The sequence below is a fragment of the Elephantulus edwardii genome, unplaced genomic scaffold (assembly GCF_000299155.1).
Source record: "Elephantulus edwardii isolate Elephantulus edwardi_28Jun2011 unplaced genomic scaffold, EleEdw1.0 scaffold00006, whole genome shotgun sequence".
Taxonomy (NCBI): Eukaryota; Metazoa; Chordata; class Mammalia; order Macroscelidea; family Macroscelididae; genus Elephantulus; species Elephantulus edwardii.
The window spans coordinates 26,592,457-26,610,974 of record NW_006399756.1 but is presented as its reverse complement, the minus strand read 5'-3'; the positions used below and the strand labels follow the sequence as shown (position 1 = coordinate 26,610,974).

Here is an 18,518-nt window from a genome sequence, read left to right as displayed (position 1 = left end):
GAGGTGTGGATCTTGTTTTAGTCTTCTGCATACAGCTTTCCAATTTTGCCAGTACCATTTGTTAAAAAGGCTGTCATTTCCCCACTTAACTGATTTCATCTCCTTGTCAAAAATCAGTTGACCATAGGTAGATGGGCTGATTTATAGATTCTCAATTCTATTCCATTGATCTATGTGTCTGTCATTGTACCAGTACCATGCTGTCTTAACCACCACCGCAGTGTAGTAGGATTTGAAATAAGGGAGAGAGATGCCTTGCATTATATTTTTAATCCATAACTTAATTTTCTGAAGGGTAAAAATATTTGGAATCCTCTATTTCCTTTATCCTCTTATTAGAGCTTCATCCCAAGCATTAACATAGCACAAGATTAAGAGGCTAGGAATCACCTCAAAAGTCCTGCCTCCTGCCTCCCTCTTGAACACCCTCCTGCCCCTCACTTCCTCCTTCTCATCCACCTGTGTTCCACATTGTGAGCCACATTGGTCTCTCCAGTTTCTCAAATATACCAGGTGGTCTTTTTCCCCCAGGGTCTTTCACATGACACTCTCTGAGTGGAACACTCTTTACCCTGATGGAAACACGCTCTACATAACATGTTCTTCAAGGTTCAGTACAAATGTCATCTACTCAGAGGCCTTCTTTGACCAACCTGTATCAATCTCTCTGCCAACATTTATTCTGTTATAATCATTATCACACTTTGCAATGACCTGATGTGCCTTTAACTTTTCTGCTTCTCGTCTTGTCTGATCACAACACAAGCTCTGTGAAGCAGGGATCACACTGACTTGGGCACCAGGGGATCCTCACTGCCCCAAAACACCACCTGATGGAGTTGCTTGTTGTTGTTAAGTGCCGTTGAGTTGCAGATGACTCATAGGGACCCTATGAACGAAAGACCTGAACACTTGTAGAATTTTCATCATTTCTCCAAGTTCATGGAGTTTCCAGAGGCAAGCTATTTTCTAAGTGGATGACACTCCTGCTTGCAAACTTGGTTTAATTGGGGAGCTCCACCAAACACTGTCCACCACGGGTAACCATTATCGCATTTAACACACCAGTGTCACATTGTTTGGCATCACAGCAACCATGAGTTAGTTACCTCTGTTGGAGTTGTTGTTATGTGCCATGGAGTCGCTTGCAACTCATAGCGACCCTATGTACAACAGCCCTAAACCCTGCTCTATCCTGTACCAATCTCACCATCTCTGACACACCTACCCCCATTACCCTAGTCACTGCATCAATCTACCTCATAGAGGGTCTTCCTCTCCTGCACTGTCCCTCCACCCTCCCAAGCATGATGTCCCTCTCCAAAGACCAGTCCCCTCCTTACAACATGTTCAAAGTATGTCAGACGAAGCCCCAGAATCCTTGCCTCCAAGGAGCAGCCAGGATGAATCTGTTTGTTTTCCTAGCAGTCCATGACTATTCTCAATACTCTTTTCCAGCACCACAGCTCAAAGGCATCAATTTTCCTATCCTCCCTAGTCATTGTCCAACCCTATGATGCATAACAAGTGATTGCAAAGACCATGGTCTGTATCAGACGCACCTTAGTCTCCAGAGTAAGGAGACTTACTCTGTAAGTACTTCAGTACTTGCTCTTCAGTACTTTAGAGAGGTCCCTAACAGCAGACTTTCCCATGGCAACACACTTTTTAATTTCCTGGCTACTGGTGCCAAGAGTGTTGACCGTGGAGCCAAGCAGACTAAAGTTGTTAACAATCTCAATCTCTTCACCATCCATCCTGATGCTGCCAATTGGTCTGGTGGTGAGAAGCTTTGCCTTTTATCCAAACATATCAGTTAGTATAGTTATAAAACTGACATCCGTTGTCTCCAGCCTGCAGAACTGGTTGCTTTTTCTTAGAATTCTATTTTTCTTGCTTTAGTCATGTATAGAACTTTAAGCTACCTATTCACCAGCAGAGGAAATGCATCTTTCCTAGATTAGCATTTACCTTTTTACAACAGTATTTTCTTAGTCATATGTAAACTATTTCACAAGCTGTTTGTTTACTAGTAACTGTAACATCTAACCCAAGTATAAAAGCCAGCGACCACTCTTAGACGGGGAGGCAGTTTTTGAGAGGATTCTCCTTGCTCTCCCAGATCTGCAGTAAAATGCTTTGGATATTGCAATCCATCTGTTTTATTGGCAATTGACTACGAAAAAAACCCCTTGTGCTCAGTACCGTACCTGCTATATAGAAGCAGCTCGATAAATGCCTATTCAGTGAATGTGTGTAACTATTAACAAATTCCCCTATTGACTCTCCCAGTTGTAACTTTGTTCTCTCTTGGATTTGCTACTTCTGTGATGGTTCCTTTCCTGATTCTTCTTCTTTCCCACAACTCTTTGTGGTCAGTTCCTCTCTAGTCCTCTTGTCCTCCCACACCCTTTCTTCTTTGCTGTTCATCACACCCTTTCTCAAAGCTTCCCCTCGCCCATCAATGGGAAGGACTCCAAGATCTACATCTCCAGCCTTGCTTTCTCCATTACGAGTATCAGATCCACTCTGCCAATTTCTGCCCGTCATCCCTACCTGGATGTTCCCATGACACCCTAGAACATGAATATGTCCAAAACATAATTCACACGAGGACTTCCTGTATCTATTAGCAGTGTTATCATCTACCCAGCCATTCAAATTCAAAACTCCAGAGCTTTCATTTCTTTTTGTCTCCATAGCTGATCTATACTAGAATCAACATGAGTCTCTCTACCCTATCTATGAGTTGGTGAGGAGAATGAGCTGAAGTCACGTAACCTAAACCATTAGGCAAATAGGAAGAGATGTCAGGCAATTACCCTGAAAGTTTCTGCTTCTTCACCCACTAGCCCAGCAATGGCTGACACAGGGAGCACAGGTCCATAGATACGATCCTTGAGCTGTGGGTGGGAAAAAATGCTGTCTGTTTCCTCTAAAATGGACCCATCTTCTGCGGGTAGTTGCACCAACCTGTAGAAAAAGAGACATCAGAAGAATAGGATTAATAAATACTCGGTGGAATAGTCTGTATGATGTTATGCTTCTAATCCAAAGGCCATGCCTCCTTAGTGTTTCAAATTCATCAGCAACTCCTCAGAAGAAAGATGGCAATCTCCAATCATGTGATTTACAGCCTCAGAAACCCAATGGAGATCATCTATGAGGCAAACTCAAGGGCAATGAGTTGAGGTAATTGTTATGAGACAAGTGCATTTAGGAGGAAGTGCACCCAGGATGGGGAAGGGAAGGCAGGGTTTGAAAAGATGAAAGAAGAAGGAAGAAGGAAGAAGAAGAAGAAGAAGAAGAAGAAGAAAGCAGCAGCAGCCATCCACAGTTGGAGTAGTTAGAGTGACTAATATATTTGTCAATCTTAGCTGTTTAGAACATTTAAGGTAAGTGGGAGCTCTGGTGGCCTAGTGGTAAGAAGCTGCATGTAATCCTAAAGGCACATGGTTCAAATCTACCAGCTGCTCTGTGGGAGAAGGATTAGCAATCTCCTCTCATGAAATTTATTGCCTCTGTAAACCTGTGAAGGGCCAGCTCTGGGTCAGTTCTGACTTGATGAGACACAGCAACAACAACAACAACAACAATAAGAGAGAGCAGAGTGTTCTTATTAAATTACTTGTCAGTGCTGTCTAGGATCTGACAGTGAAATTGCTTGCTTTATGAAATCTGACCATAAACCAAACAGATTTGAATCTCCAATGGGTGTTTGCAAACATTTTAGACAAAAAAAAAGACAATTAAGAAGTACTTTGTGTAAGAATTTTGATTCAAAAAATTTTATTTACTAGGAGGCAATTTTCCCCCCCAAATTTACTATTTCAAGAGTGTGAGTTTCAAACTTCATCTAGCATTTTGCTCCATGGAGTCTGTACACAGAGACTGGTCAGCTCAGGCTCCTTGAGTCTTTGAGCTCTTTTCCAACAAAGGCACCTGTTATCCTCATCCATCACTGTGACGTCGGAGATTTCCTCTTTGACTCTCATCTCAAAACTCACAGCTCTCACGCTGGAGCTCACTCATAACTGACCGCCAGGAGATTTTCAGAGGCTAAATCACAGGAGAGGAGACTGCCATCTTTCTCCCAAGGAGCTCCTGGTGGATTCAAACTGGCCACCTTTTAGATTAGCAGCACAACTACCTACAGATCACACCATTAGTGGTCTCTCTTTGGCCCAGTCTATACCACCAGAGCTTTCTCTCTTTGACCCTGTTCTACTAAAGCAGATAACTCTGCTGACATGCAACTAACCCTCGGCTTTCACATGATGTGTAATCATCATATAATGTGTAAACATCACACCGTGTGTACTCTCTAACTCAAAAACCTAAACCTCTCAGACTCACAGCTAACCCTTAACAACTATCCACTGAGTTTCTGAGGCTCTCAATCGCAATGGGAGAAGAATGCCTATCTTTCTCCTGCATGGCTGCTGGAGGATTCAAACTGTCAGAGATGTTATTCTGGTTAGCAGTGGAGCACGGTGCTTATCACGCCACTGGAGCGCCTTTTTAGTATATAGTATTAAAGCTGTTATATACCGTCAAGTCAGAGCTGTTGTTCATAGTGACCCTATGAACAACAGCTCTGAACTTTGTTCTATCCTGAGCCAATCTCATAGTCTCTGACACACCTGCCCCCATTACCCATTACTGTGTCAATTCATCTCATCTGGGGTCTTCCTCTCCTGCGCTGTCCCTCCACCTTTCCAAGCATGATATAAATAAAGCCACTTAATTAATCAAAGAGATCTAATTACATCACAAATGTGTAAATGAAGAATATTGTTTTGTTGTTCTGCAGTAAGCATGCATCTTACTTGACTCTGAGGTGATGTTCATTGCTACTTCTCTCAACGGTCCACACAGTCACCATATTTGAATTCGATAAACACAGCTGGTGCCAGTTCATGGGGTTGAAAGTCATCTGGTTCACATCGACACCCTGCTGTGACTTCTTGCACAAAATCACCTGGGCTTCCCAATTCCTTAAAAAAACAGGTTTTGATGATTAAGGGAATGTGAAATTTTTTTATCCTGAGAACACTATTTGGAAGATAGAATATCATTTACATAATTTGTGGCATTATGTCTAACCTAGATAGAATTTTAGATGTAATTATAGTATACCCTTCTAAGAAAGAAAAATATCTATTCTTTAAGTATGAATCTGTCATGTATTTCAAAAGCTATTTGATCCTAGGTAAAAATATTTTAGCCAAGAAAAGAACATATAATTTTATGTGCTAAAAAGAAAGGTAGGTGACAATACAAAACAACGTAGGTTGTTGCTAGATGACGTTGAGTTGGTGACTCGCAGCAACTCCACGACCAGACCTGAGCCTTGACCTCTCCTGCACCATCCTCATCTTCTCTGTCCTGCTCAAGCCCACTGTGGTAGTTACTGTTGTCATTCCAACACGTTGGGTACTTTCCTCTCTTTCGCTAACCCTCCACATTTCCCAGCATGGTATCTCGCTCCAAGGATTGGTTCCTCTTGAGAATACGCCCAAAGTAAATGACATAAACTCTTACCATCCTTGCTTCTAAAGAGCGTTCTTGTTATACCTCCTTCAAGACAGATGTGTTAGCTCTTAGCAGTCCGTGGTATATTCGACACTCTTCACCAACACCATAGTTCACAGGCATTGAGTCTATTCCGTGCTCTTTGCCAACACCACACCTCAAAGGCTCTAGTTCTTCTTTGGTCTTCTTTATTCAGTGTTCAACTTTCAGATGCATAGCAAAGTCCTATATGTATGTACTTAAATGGATCTGAGTGTGTATATGGCACTAAGACTAAGGGCCATGTCTTTTCAATCACTTGCTATGGATCTGAGAGCTGAACAATGAATAAGGATGATAGGATTGATGTCTTTGATCTGTGGTGTTGGAGAGGAGTACTGAACATCCCAGGGATTGCCAAGATAACAAACAAATGTGTCTTAGGGAAAGTACAGCTAAGCTGCTCCTTGGAGACAGGGATGGTGAAACTTTGCCTTACATGGTTTGGGCATGATGTCTGGAGGGACCAGTCCTTGGAAAAAGACATTATGTTTGGAAAGGTGGAGGGTGAGCAGAAGAGAGGAAGACCCTCAACAAGATGGATTGACACAGTGACTGTAGCAATGGCTATCAGTGTATATCAGGGATGCTGAGGATATCAGAGGACAGGGCAGGCTGCAGACACATTGTTCACAGGATCGCTATAAGTTGTGTCAGCTCGATGGCATCAAACAATAATATACATGGAACAAGGATTCAGTTCTGCATCAGTCACAATAAACAGCCTGCACTCTCTCCACTTCACTGACATTTTTAATATTCACAGCCTGCATTCATGAATTACAAGTGGAATTCTGCTTCAGGAACTCTCAGAACCTATTATGCCGTAGTCTTCTCTCCGAAGCAGCTCCCTATTATTATGCAGCATTAGGGACAAGCTTCAGCAAGGTACAGATAATACATTAACAGATACGTCTCCCACCTTCATGCCTTCTCCGTCTCCGGATTCCTTCCATGTTCATTGTAGCAATACATAGGAAGGAGGTTTTAAAAAATGCTAATGACCATAAGCAGGTAACGAATAAACTGCTACAGCCATACCACAAGGTATGCCAACTGGCACAGCCATGCCTATTCGACACCACCTAACAACAACAGCCACACCATAGAACAACTGATACACAGACCAGGGTAAGTAAATCTCGTGGTAAGTATTCTGCATGGAAGAAGTCAGATAATAAAAGTGTGTCTCCATTTGTATGAAACTTGAAAGCACATATTCTGGAGTGGCTGAAAGTAAATCAGTGCTTCCCAGGTTAGAGGGTAGGGATGTGAATGCACATATGTGTGGAAAGCATTAAGGGGAGATGCAAAGAGCCACAAGAAAAGTTTGGGGGTAATAGCTATATTGATTATCTTGACTAGCAATGATTTCATGAGTACATACATAAGCCACAGCTTAACAATGGCTACACTTCATGTATGAGTAGTTTTTACACACACACACACACACACACACACACACACCCTTGTAAAGCTTTTTAAACAACTCTGCATAAATCTGGGCCTTTTATTTTTACATTTGTTTACATTTTGTTGTGCTGATGTATAGGAAGCATCCTCACTCACCTTGGGACATTCAAATAATCAAGCTTTGCCTAAAGGAGTTTGAATTAGGGGGCAGCCTTGAGGCTGACAACATGGAACAACCAGCAGAGTTCACATGCATAGGTGTTTCCTATTGAGATGACTGTATGATCTTTTTTTCACGTTGCACAAGGAACTCTGGTTACTAGGTAGTTAAAGTAAATATCTGCTAATCTAAAGGTCAGCGGTTCAAACCCACCAGCAGTTGCTCTATGGCAGAAAGGGTTTACTAAAACCCTCAAACTTAACTGCCTTCAAAACAGTTTCAGCTCATAGCCACTCTCCGTTGGTTTCTGAAGATGTAAATCTTAACAGAAGGCGACTGCTCAACTTTCACCCTCAAAGCAGTGGTGGATTTGAACTGCTAGAGATGGGCTTGGTTTTAAAAACAGTTAGAGCACATCTATTAATCCTGGAACCTGAGTAAGGGGGAAACTTGTCATATAAGGAAAATTCAAGTATCTTCCACTAAAACAAGCTATATAAAAGTAGCATAACCCTATCAAAGGTGGAAAATGTGTGAGGTCTAAAAAAGAAGGCAGTTTGCCAAGTTATAGTTCTCACATTTTCACTGTACTTTTCAACCAGGCTCTAATAAAAAATTGTGTCATGAGATGAATAGACACAGTAACTGGGGTAAAAGTAGGTGTGTCAGAGACAGTGAAATGGGCTCAGGATAGGGCAGGGTTCAGAGCTATTAGGTGTAGGAGCACTGTGAGTGGTGGTTGACTTGACAACACAGAATAGCAACAATAAAAAAGACCATCAGACATTAGAAAGGAGTCCTGGTGGCATGGTGGTTAAAGTGGTAGGTTGCTAACCAAAAGGTTGGGTGTTCAAACTACCAACAGCTCAGAGGGTGAGCGCTGAGACAATCTGCTCCCCTGCAGATTTACAGCCTCAAACACTGGGTAGGGCAATTTTTCTTAGTTCTGAATAGAGGGTGACAGGTCGACTGACTGGATAGCAGTGGGTTCTAGGGTTTGGACTTGAGACACGTACTTCAATTTAATTTCAAGATGAGAACACATACAAGCAACTCATTCAAATGCACCACTCTCTTAAAAAATGATTAAATCTATGTATTTAGAAATGTATTCTTCACTCAATACAGGAGCTATTACAAGAGGTTGTTGTTGATTGCCATCGAATCGAGCATGACTCACAACAACCTTATGAACAAAGGCCTGAAGCCTTTCTATAACTATCATCATTCATCAAAGTTTATAAAGTTTCCAGGAAGTGGATGCCACTCCTGCTCCCAAGAGGACATAACAAAAATAGAAAAATAGTAGTTAATTAAGTTGTCATATGGCCTTCCCCCAGGCTGCCATGTTCTACACTCTACCAACAATACTAAACCTTGTGCTGAAGGCAGTCATCCCCTGCCTTTGACCATGTTTCACATTTTTCATGATTATTTCGTTTTATAAATTCCAGAAGGATAAAATGAAAATGTAGCCTCGTACAGGAAATTTTTCCAACATGCTCCCACTTACCAGAGAGCTAGTTCGTATTCTGGGAGAGAGGAATAACTGGCCAAGTATGTACCACAGTGGCTGAAGGTGAGTAAAGTGTAGTCCAGAAGCACATTGCCTAAAACATAAATCCCGGCAGAAGAATGTCATTTCTAAGCTCTGATTACCTGTAGCTTTACAGTTTACTTCCTCTCAAATAACTTTCACAAAACTCAGAAGGATTTAACTCTGGGAATAACAGATCTCCTTACCCTTTTCTAAGACTATTGTTAAACTCAAAGCTAAAATATAAGTGAAGGTACATTTTTAAACGGTATTAGCTTGATTGAATGAGTGAATGAAGACAACTAGGTTACCATTTCTAGACTTCAGTGGGGAACTATGTACATTATATCATGCATGTATTTGTATCAAGCATGAATTCTTACATTTATGGAATACTTAAGGGATTTGAACCGCCTGCCTTTGGGTTGGCAGCACAACTCCTTACCCACTGGGCCACCAGAGTTCCCTTTTTTCTTTCTCTTCCCCCCCCCCTAGTTAATGGCTCTTAAATTAAATCCTCATGAGCCATTAAACATCCTATAATTTAAGAAACGATATAATTAGAAAAGTTACTTAAGCAACCTTAAGTACTTTGAATTGTAATAATTCTAGTTTTTTCTTCATCCAGCTGTAACTTAAGTCTTATCTGATCCTTAGCATAATATCTTTAAGCATCTTGGGGATGCTGCAATCAGGATGTTTCTGCCTGTGCGTTTCTGTGTCTGGGCTCTGCCTCAATGCACTTCTTTGGCTTTTTTCTGTATCTACTATTTTACTTGTCGTTTGGTGGGTGTCTTCTTAAAGTTTCTGTTTGCTGATTTTTTACTCTTCTCACTTTCACAATTCTCTATGCCTAAAATATGACTTTTTATCATTTGTCAAATTTACTCAGTACAATCCACCCTAAAAATAAATTTTAAAAATGTAAATTAATTCAGCATTATTTTCCTGTAGAAGACCTTAGCAGAATGATTTTGGCATTTGCTTCTGTGCTTTTGTAAAACTACAAAGATAAAGTTTTTCTCTAAATATAGCTTTGTTCTTATGAGTAATCATGGATTTTTATATAGATTTATATATATATTAAATATACACAACTTTTAAAATAGAATCTCAATATTATACAAAGTGTCACATCCTCTTGTTTCTATTTACCTTTCTCTTAGTGATTTTACCATCCTTTTTGTGATTCCGCAATGTGACTTTTAATGTTTGTATAATTCCTTTTACGGGTTAACTTGTTTAAATATATTCTTAATACTTGAGATGTAGGTTTCTTTCTACACTTTTGCTATAATAAATGACAGTGTATTTAACTAGTTCACAAATTAGAAGACCTGATTATTTCCTTAGGATTGAATTCTGCTTCTAGAAGTGAGTTATTAAGTCATTTACAATTATTTTATCTTTTACTTCACAGAAAGACTTGATCATTTAAACTCCTATCTTCATTTTTTATTAAAAAAAGATTACCACTAATTACACTCCATCTAACAAGTATGATCTTTAAAAGAATTGTTACCTCGATAGGTAAGAAAATAGTGTCTTGCCTTAAACAGCATTTATTGCTGCTGCTGTTGTTAATCTGGGCTTCTTGTTTTTGTTGTTCTAATGAGCTAATTATTTTTTCTTATTGTTTCTCTAAGTATTCTGAACATATCTGATCATCATATTTGTACAAAATATTCTCCCATGTTTATGATTTACCTTTTAGTTTTTCATGTTCATAAACTTTGTATTTTATTTAATAAAATATATCAATCTTTTATCTTTTTTTTCCCCTTTGTGGACTCAAAACTTCTAAATTTAAAAGTGCTAAATCTGTTCACATCTTAATACAAAATGATTCCGTTGCAGCAGAAGGCCTGTTAGGATACCTTTTAATACGGTGTTTTTGGTCAGTCCAGGGAAGTTGTATATGTGGATGAGGGGGTTTAGCTTTCGATCTGAAAAAGCCACAACTTCACAGGGACTGTTAGTTGCCATGACGCCCACAATTCCACTCGGACACTGGAGTGCCATCTTTTCCTTGGTTTGAATATTAAGAAAGATTATGTAATTCCCAGAAGGATAGCAAATGGTTTCATTGTTGATAAACTGAACATTCTGCTTAGGGAATCCTTGCACCCATCTTTAAGAAAAAAAAGATTTCACCATCAGTAAAACATATTTGAAATACGTTCTCCCTTTTCCCAACAAAGTAAACAAAAATTCATTTAAGTCTGGGAAACACATCCTTCTGCACAAAATAGTCTCTAAGATACAAGAAAACACAATCCTGGCAATGAGATCCGTTAGAGTCCACAAACTTTGCAAGTCTAAATGTAGGTGGGAAAGTCTCATGGGCCCTAACAACCTTCTTCAGAGAATCTTTTAATGTTAAGCTGAGAATGTTGTCAGAAACATAGCTGGGGCCATGTGAAGGGGGAGGGAGGGTTGGGGAGTGCCATGTGAAGGGGGAGGGAGGGTTGGGGAGTGAAGAAGTGGAAGGGAGACACTTGGTCTTAAGAGAAAACAAAATTCATCAAAATTCTATTGTCACTTTAAAAAACTAAATTTAAGTGTAGCATTCTTTGTGGAGATAAGTAGGAAAATTGCTTCTTTTTAAACGGAAGGGTGATTTGCTGTATTTTGAGTTGTAAAAAGTCTGATTGCAGGTAGAAAATAGAGAGAATGACATTGGCCTGAAAGAATCGAGCGGTTAGATCTCTAGAAACCTATTTCTAAGTAAGGAGTACGTGTATGCTAGACGGAAGGAGGGTCTGAAGGGAGGGGAAGATCCGACTTTTATTTAAATGCTAAAGACAAACTTGTAGATGATGAGAAAACCAGGCGAAAGTGAATAAACTCAAGTTATTGGAGTTTACAGCAGGACTAATGGATGATGTAGCTAACCTTGAAGACAGAATGGGAGTGGATGGAAACATTTCTATCTACGCAGCGCTTTGTTTTTCAAGGATCCCTTGAAATGCAAATAAGTCTAAAACGAAAAGACAGGAGTTAGAAAGAAGGAACTGAGAGTTCTAACTTTAGGGGCCATCTGTGGGATGTGTGGCAGATGTTCAGAAAAACCGCAGAGGAAACAGATCTCTGAAGCGAATACAGAGCAGATGGAAGAGGCAGGAAGGGAAGTGAATGGGGAGGAATAATGGGTAAACAAGCAGGGATTGGGGGGAAAAAACCAAAAAAGGATTAAGTCATTGAATAACGGGGTGAGAAATAACAGAGAAGAGATCACAGGGAGGGAATCTACGGGAGGGGGTTTTGGAAGGTGTCAGAAGACAAGTTATAGTGGAGAGCGATTCTGAAAGAGGACAGAGGTCAGGCGTTTCTGAGCGTCAGTAGCGGGTCCCTGGACGCCACACCTCACAGCCAGGGCGCTGCCAAGGGGATCGTAGGGGTCCTCTCGCTCTAGGCCCAGCGTCATGGGCCATAATTGTTTCCGACCAGGTTCCTGCAGCAGACGCCGGACCCAGGACTCAGACTTCATGGTTTACTCCGCAGCCTCAGGCTGCAGGACCCAACACGCCCCACCTGTTTACACTCGTCTCCAGGAGACCGTAAACCCTGCGCTCATTGGCTCTTCCCTTTCCACTCGTTTCCCCTCTAGCCAAGCGGATTGGTGAAAGCTCTTGTGAGTGTTGACCAATGACAAGCTGCGAACTTACGTCGATGGCTGCATGTGCGAACTGGTAGTCAAGAGCTGATTGGCTATTCCGACAGTCGGCTCCGCTTAATTGGGTCCCACTGCGGGGATACGCCTCAGGCGAACACTTCACAATTCATAACGATAGTAGCCGGATGCTAATAATTGAAATTATCATGGGAGTTATCGCTCCAAGAGGTTTACAGCTTCAGAAACCCGAGAGAATCAGCTATGAATTAGTTCTGACTCTATGGCAATGAGATTAATGAGAGTTGACATCAATTTTGAGTTCTGGCCTCATCAAACATCCCAAAGACATTGCAGGCTTTAACTCAGACTCATTTATGAATAAAGACAGTTGGGAAAGGAGCTATTTACCCAAAGCTACATACCCTGATCTTGTCAGTTCTGCAACTATATGTACAATGGAATAAAACATCTCCAATTCTTGTGCCATCCTGTTGTTGCTGTACTTGAGTCCATTGTTGCGGCTTAAATCCCCAAACAAGAAAACCTAGTGTACTCTGGTGGTGTCAATATTGACGAATAGAGGCCGCAATAGGACAGCATAGAATTGCTCCATATTATTTCTGAAGACCTGAAGAGCAATGATGTTGGTTTAAAGACCAAGGTGGGCTTGACTCAAGTCATGGTCTTTTCAATCTAAGAACTGGACAATGAATAAGGATGACAGAGGAAAAATTGATGCTTGTGAGTTGAGGTACTGGGGAAGACTACTGAATATCCATGGATTGCTTGATTCTACAATTAACTCTCTTTGGCAGCCAGGAAATCAAAAGACAAATTGGGACCTCACCAGAGTACTGAAGAGCAACAATGAGCTGCTTTTGTGTTGTGATGCTGGAGAAGAGTATTAAACATACTGCCAAGACAACCAATAGGACCATCCTGGAGAGGGTGAAGTCAAGCTGCAGGCAAGGACTTTGAAGCTCCATCTTACATAAAATGGGCATGTTGTCAGGAGGGACCAGTCCTTGGAGAGGGACATCTGCTTGGAAGGGTGGAGGGACAGCACAGGAGAGGAAGACTCTGGATGAGATGAATTGACCCAGTCAGTGACTGGGGTGATGGTGGTAGGTGTGTCAGAGACAATGAAATTGGCTCAAGATGGGATAGGGTTCAGAACTGTTGTACATAGGGTTGCTATAGGTCACATGCAAAGATGATACCTAGACAGAGAGTAATTTCTTAAGTTATAAAGTCAAACCTAAATATTTGTGTGCCCACTTCCCAATATATTAGAATCTTGAGGGTACCTGTGTGCCAGGCAGTTTTAGAAACATGAAGAATATAGATTCCCTATGATGTTAGACGGTCATGCATAGATTTTTACCAGTCTAAGATTGTAGAAGTTCCAAGTACTAGAACCCACTTTGGTGAGTTTAAGCAAAAAACTTCATAAAAGGACACTGAATGTGCGGAGAAGTTGACCAACTAGGCGTGAAACTCAGCTAGAACACTCTGGAATCATGAACAGGTTGCAGCCAGGGACCCACCACTGCTGCCAGAGTCTCAGCTGAGCCCTAAATATTAGATTTTGCTGTGGCCAGAAATTGGGCTCCGAGGTGTCTGTTACTATTGTAATTGAATTCATCCTAATTCTTGACAACCTTGTGTGTGCAGAATAGAGCTTATCCACAGAGTTTTCAAGACCAGTATTTGAGACGTAGATCATCAGGCCCCTCTGGGTGGAACTGCCCACCTTTGGGTTTGTAGGAGCGCACTTAACCACTTGTCTTTGTTAACAAGCTTTGTTACGAGTGATCAGGAGCACGGATGCCATTTCTGCTGTGGAATTCAGCCTTGCAACCAGCACTGCTCCTGAAAACTGGAAGCCCTGCCACCACTCTTGCCAACACAGCCTGGCCCTTAAAAAGCCTGTTTCCTCACATTGCTTATTTCCAGATTGAGTCTGTTGTCAGCTGCCATCAAGTCTATTCTGAGAGGAAATGCTTAGGTCGTAGGCCCTTTGTCTTAGATCCAATGAGATCTGGGAAAGAGAATTTTTCTGATTTCTGCCTTAGGGAGAACATGAGATGTGTTCAAAAGTACTCACAATCTAAAACTTAACAGCTATGACTGTCTCATGTGATTGCAATAGAAGAGACCTAAGTCCGCTCACCTCTGTTTAAATAAAGGGCCACTTGTGAAATGCAGGAGGATCTGATAAATCATGCTGTCAACACCGCTTCACCTCATTTGATCTGGAGCTTTGCATCAGCCACACGGTTCTTTTTGGGCTTGTCAAATCTTTCACGTCTCCTCTTTAAATGTCTTCCGCATGCGATTTCCCACATCTCAGTTCCCTTCTTAATGTTCTGCTCCCCTAGAATTATTTTGCGTGACTTTGGTTTATCAAGTGTCTGAGGACATATAACTTTATAGCACCAAAGTTCAATGCTTTTATTGTGTTAAGCTATATATTCCAGTCCTAAGTGTTCTACGTTCCCAGGAGGGAAAATTAGAGACCCGGGAGTCCATTTCTCATTTACTTTTCTATGGTCGAGATGATGGAGTTATGATAAAAATCTACTCCTTGCCAAATGCATGGAGGGAAGTGATGGTAGAAAATCCCCAGTGTACTTAGCTCGTTCACTATCCAACAACACAAGTCACTTTTGTTACCTTTATTTAAACCCTGACTTGCTTCCAGTACTGGCACCAGACCAAAGGGATTCTTTGTAAAGAATCACTTTGGTCTCTTTTTCAGGTTGATGTTGATAACTTCACACCTATAAAATCTATCTTGAAAATATCATACTCCCTTCCATGTTTCACCTGCATCCTGCTGAAGCCGGACAGCTCTCCTTCCTCGTCAGCTTCCCTTTACAGTGTCTCCCAAACCAGTATTTCCTCCCTATTGTAAGTCCCTTCGATTGTCAACACACTTCCTTCTCAAAAGACGAAGATACTCCTTTAACATATGTTGAATAAACAGCCAAGGCAATGTGGTAATAGAGAGAGATAATCTAGTACTGCTATTATTGGTATCTAAACACACATCTTTTGGTTGTTTCTTTATGAATAATGATTGTGTGGGCTAATCCATAGTACTGTTGCTAATAAAGATACAAACAGGTCTGTGTAAATAATATTTATTCAGTCAGCTCAGAGCTACTGCTGACACAGTAGAGACTCACTGCAAGGCTCTGTTAGCTACAACAGCAAGCACCAGCAGGGCACACTCAAGCTCGTCGCTGCAGTGACTGTGTCAGCCCACGTGGTGGAGGGTCTTCCTCTCCTTTGCCATCTCTCCACCTTCCCAAGCATTGTGACCCTCTCCAAGGAATAACTTCTCTTAGCAACATGCCCAGTGTATGTGAGAAGAAGTTTCATTGCTTTTGCCTCCGAGGACCACTCTGACTGCACCTGCACCAAGACATATCTGTTTATTGGTTTGGCTGTTCCTGCGATAATACAGCAGTCTTCTCCCACACCACACTTCAAAGGCATCAACTCTTCTTCTGTCATTCTTGGTCATTGTCTCGCTCTCAGATGTGTAGCAAGTAGGTGAGGCAACTTTTCACCATCCTTCCCTCTAAGGAGCACTTTGTTGTACTTCCTCTAAGACTGATTTCTTGCTTTTTTGGCAGTTAATTACTAAAAAACTATTATACACCAAAACATCTTCTTTTTCCTATTCCACATTCCTACCCACAGTAGTAACTACAACAACATTGAGTCTGAGAGTTTAAAGATATAATCCTCCATGGAAATGAAGGGCCAGCTGTTTGAACATTAACAGTTAGGGAGGAAAGGAGGTTTATGAACTGGCAGGACATGATACACTCTAATGCTGTCCACTGCCTGGAAAACAAGACCACCTGCCAAGAAACTATTGGAATAATGACTAAAAATATGTATTACACAAATTCAATGTATATCCTACACCTCCGTAGTAAAGCAAAGGACAGATTTTTGTAATCTGATATTGTAAGTCACAATTTCAAACTCTCATTGTGACAAGTTCAAAGGTGCACATTTTAGAGAAAATGGTATTTTCTTCTATCATGCAATAAAAATCTAGTGTTTCATTGTTGAGGTCTTCTGGAGTTCATACTAAATTCTGCCTGAGAAACATGTGTGGATATCTGCTCTTTGCCCTATCTTAAGCTGCCCCCAGCCACACTTTTTTTGTAAAATCATTTTGATCAGATGTGATCACAGGCGCTACCAGCTATGGTCAAATGTTTGAGAATTCTCCCCTAAGTCCATCAAACACTGGTGGAGATGCAAATTTCTGGTAGCTAGTGGTCTATAATGCACTCCTATAAAATTTCTGGTGATTTACTTACAATATAAGTATACTACTTGCTGAAAGTGAGGAGGACTTGACATTTTTGCTGTGGACAAAGACTACAGCCTCCAATATGAATTGCATCTCAACATCAAGAAGACAAAAATCCTCAGCACTGGACCAATAAACAACATTATGATAGATGGAGAAAGAATTGAAATTGTCAGCAATTTCATCTCAACTGTATCCATGATAAATATCCTTGGTAACCAGCAGTCAGGAGATCAGGAGACATACTGCAGTGAGCAAGTCTTTTGAGAGGGACTTCTCCAAATTATTGAGGAGCAATGATGTCAGTGTAAAAACTAAGGTATGCCTGATTCAGTTCAGAGTATTTTCAGTCTCTTGCTATGCATCTGAGTACTGGGCAGTGAATAAGAATGATAGAAGAATTGATGCCTTTAAGCTGTGGTGTTGGAGAAGAGTACGGAATATCCTATGGACTGCAAGAAAACATATATGTCTTGGAAAAAAATGCAAACAGAGCACTCCTTGGAGGCAAGGATGGTGAAGCTTCATCTCACATACTTTAGGCATGTTGCTAGGAGAGGCTATTCCTTGGAAAGGGATGGCATTCTTGGAAAGGTGGAGGGTCAGCAAAAGAGAAGAAGATCTTCAACCAGATGGACTGACAGAATGACTCCAGCAATGGGCTGAAGTGTATCATAGATGATGAGGCTGGGTCAGATCTGTTGCTCATAGGATCTCTGGGAGTCATACTTGATGGCCACCTAAAAACAACAACAACAGCACAATACTGTGGTAAGTCATATTTCTGCACCTGTGTCAAGAACTTCTTTGAGAATGAAGTAACAAAGAAAAAAGGGGGAAATTGTAAAAAGATTTCTGTTCAATTACTGATAATGTTGTAACGAATATAATTCAATGTTTTTGTTGTTGATTGCCTTTGAGTCGAGCACGGTTCATAGCAACCTATGAACAAAAGGCCTGAAGCCCCTCTATAACCATCAATATTTATCAAAGTACACAGAGTTCCGGAGGCATGTTATTTACAAAACAATTTTATTTTTAGCGTCCATATAATATAAGAAATAGGACATTTCAGTAATTTGTAACTTGTTGTTGTCGTGTACCATAGAGTTGGAACAGACCCATAGCTGACTCTCCTGAGCGGTTTCAGAGGCATTTAATCCGAGGGGAGGAGATTACCCATTCTTCTCCCATGGAGCAGGTGGTAGATTTAAATCTAGTGCTTTTGGGGTTGCAGTGCAGCTTCTTGCCACTAGCCAATAGAGCCCCTTTACATCACATATTTTTCTACTATTCAAATGAAAGATAAGTATTAGTAAAGATTCTATGAGCTACCCTAGAAGAAGAATGTGGCACCAAGACTTTAGGAACACTCATTAGCTATTTGTGACATGCAGCTGATGCAACTCTGCTTGTAGAAAACGAAGAGAGCTTGAAGCACTTAAGGAGACCAAAGACAACAACGTCCAAAATGGATGCTAATTCAACATACAAAAATACACAAATCCTCAAATCTGGACCCACAAGCAACATCATGATAACTGGAGAAAAGATTGATGTTATCGAGGATTTTATTTGCCTTGGATCCAAAATCAACTTCCATGGCAAACAGTCAGGAAATCAAAGGATGCATTGCATTGAGAAAATCTGCTATCAAAGACTTTCTTAAAGAGCAAGAATGTGTTTATATTATCTATTATCTATATATGACAGGGGAGAAGCGTGGCGTTAGGATTGGTGGATGATCTAGCAAAAATCTGCGTTATGCAGATGACACAACCCTGCTCGCTGAAACTGAGGAGGACCTCATGTACTTACTGCAGAGGGTCAAGGACTTCAGCCTTCAGTATGGACTGAGGCTCAATGTCAAGAAGACAAA

At 41.0% G+C, this 18,518-nt stretch overlaps 1 protein-coding gene across 1 annotated transcript in view; it reads right to left on the bottom strand.

Moving 5' to 3' along the window:
* The window catches only part of WDR96 (WD repeat domain 96), a 92,363-nt gene extending 80,252 nt beyond the window's left edge, over window positions 1-12,111 (bottom strand). The window contains exons 1-5 of the mRNA XM_006880176.1: window positions 12,050-12,111; window positions 10,562-10,815; window positions 8,661-8,757; window positions 4,830-4,997; window positions 2,823-2,973 (exon numbers count right to left, since the gene is read on the bottom strand). Of these exons, the coding sequence (XP_006880238.1) occupies window positions 2,823-2,973; window positions 4,830-4,997; window positions 8,661-8,757; window positions 10,562-10,815; window positions 12,050-12,111 (732 nt within the window). The remainder of the gene's footprint in view (window positions 1-2,822; window positions 2,974-4,829; window positions 4,998-8,660; window positions 8,758-10,561; window positions 10,816-12,049) is intronic.
* Between the last annotated feature and the right edge of the window lie 6,407 nt (window positions 12,112-18,518).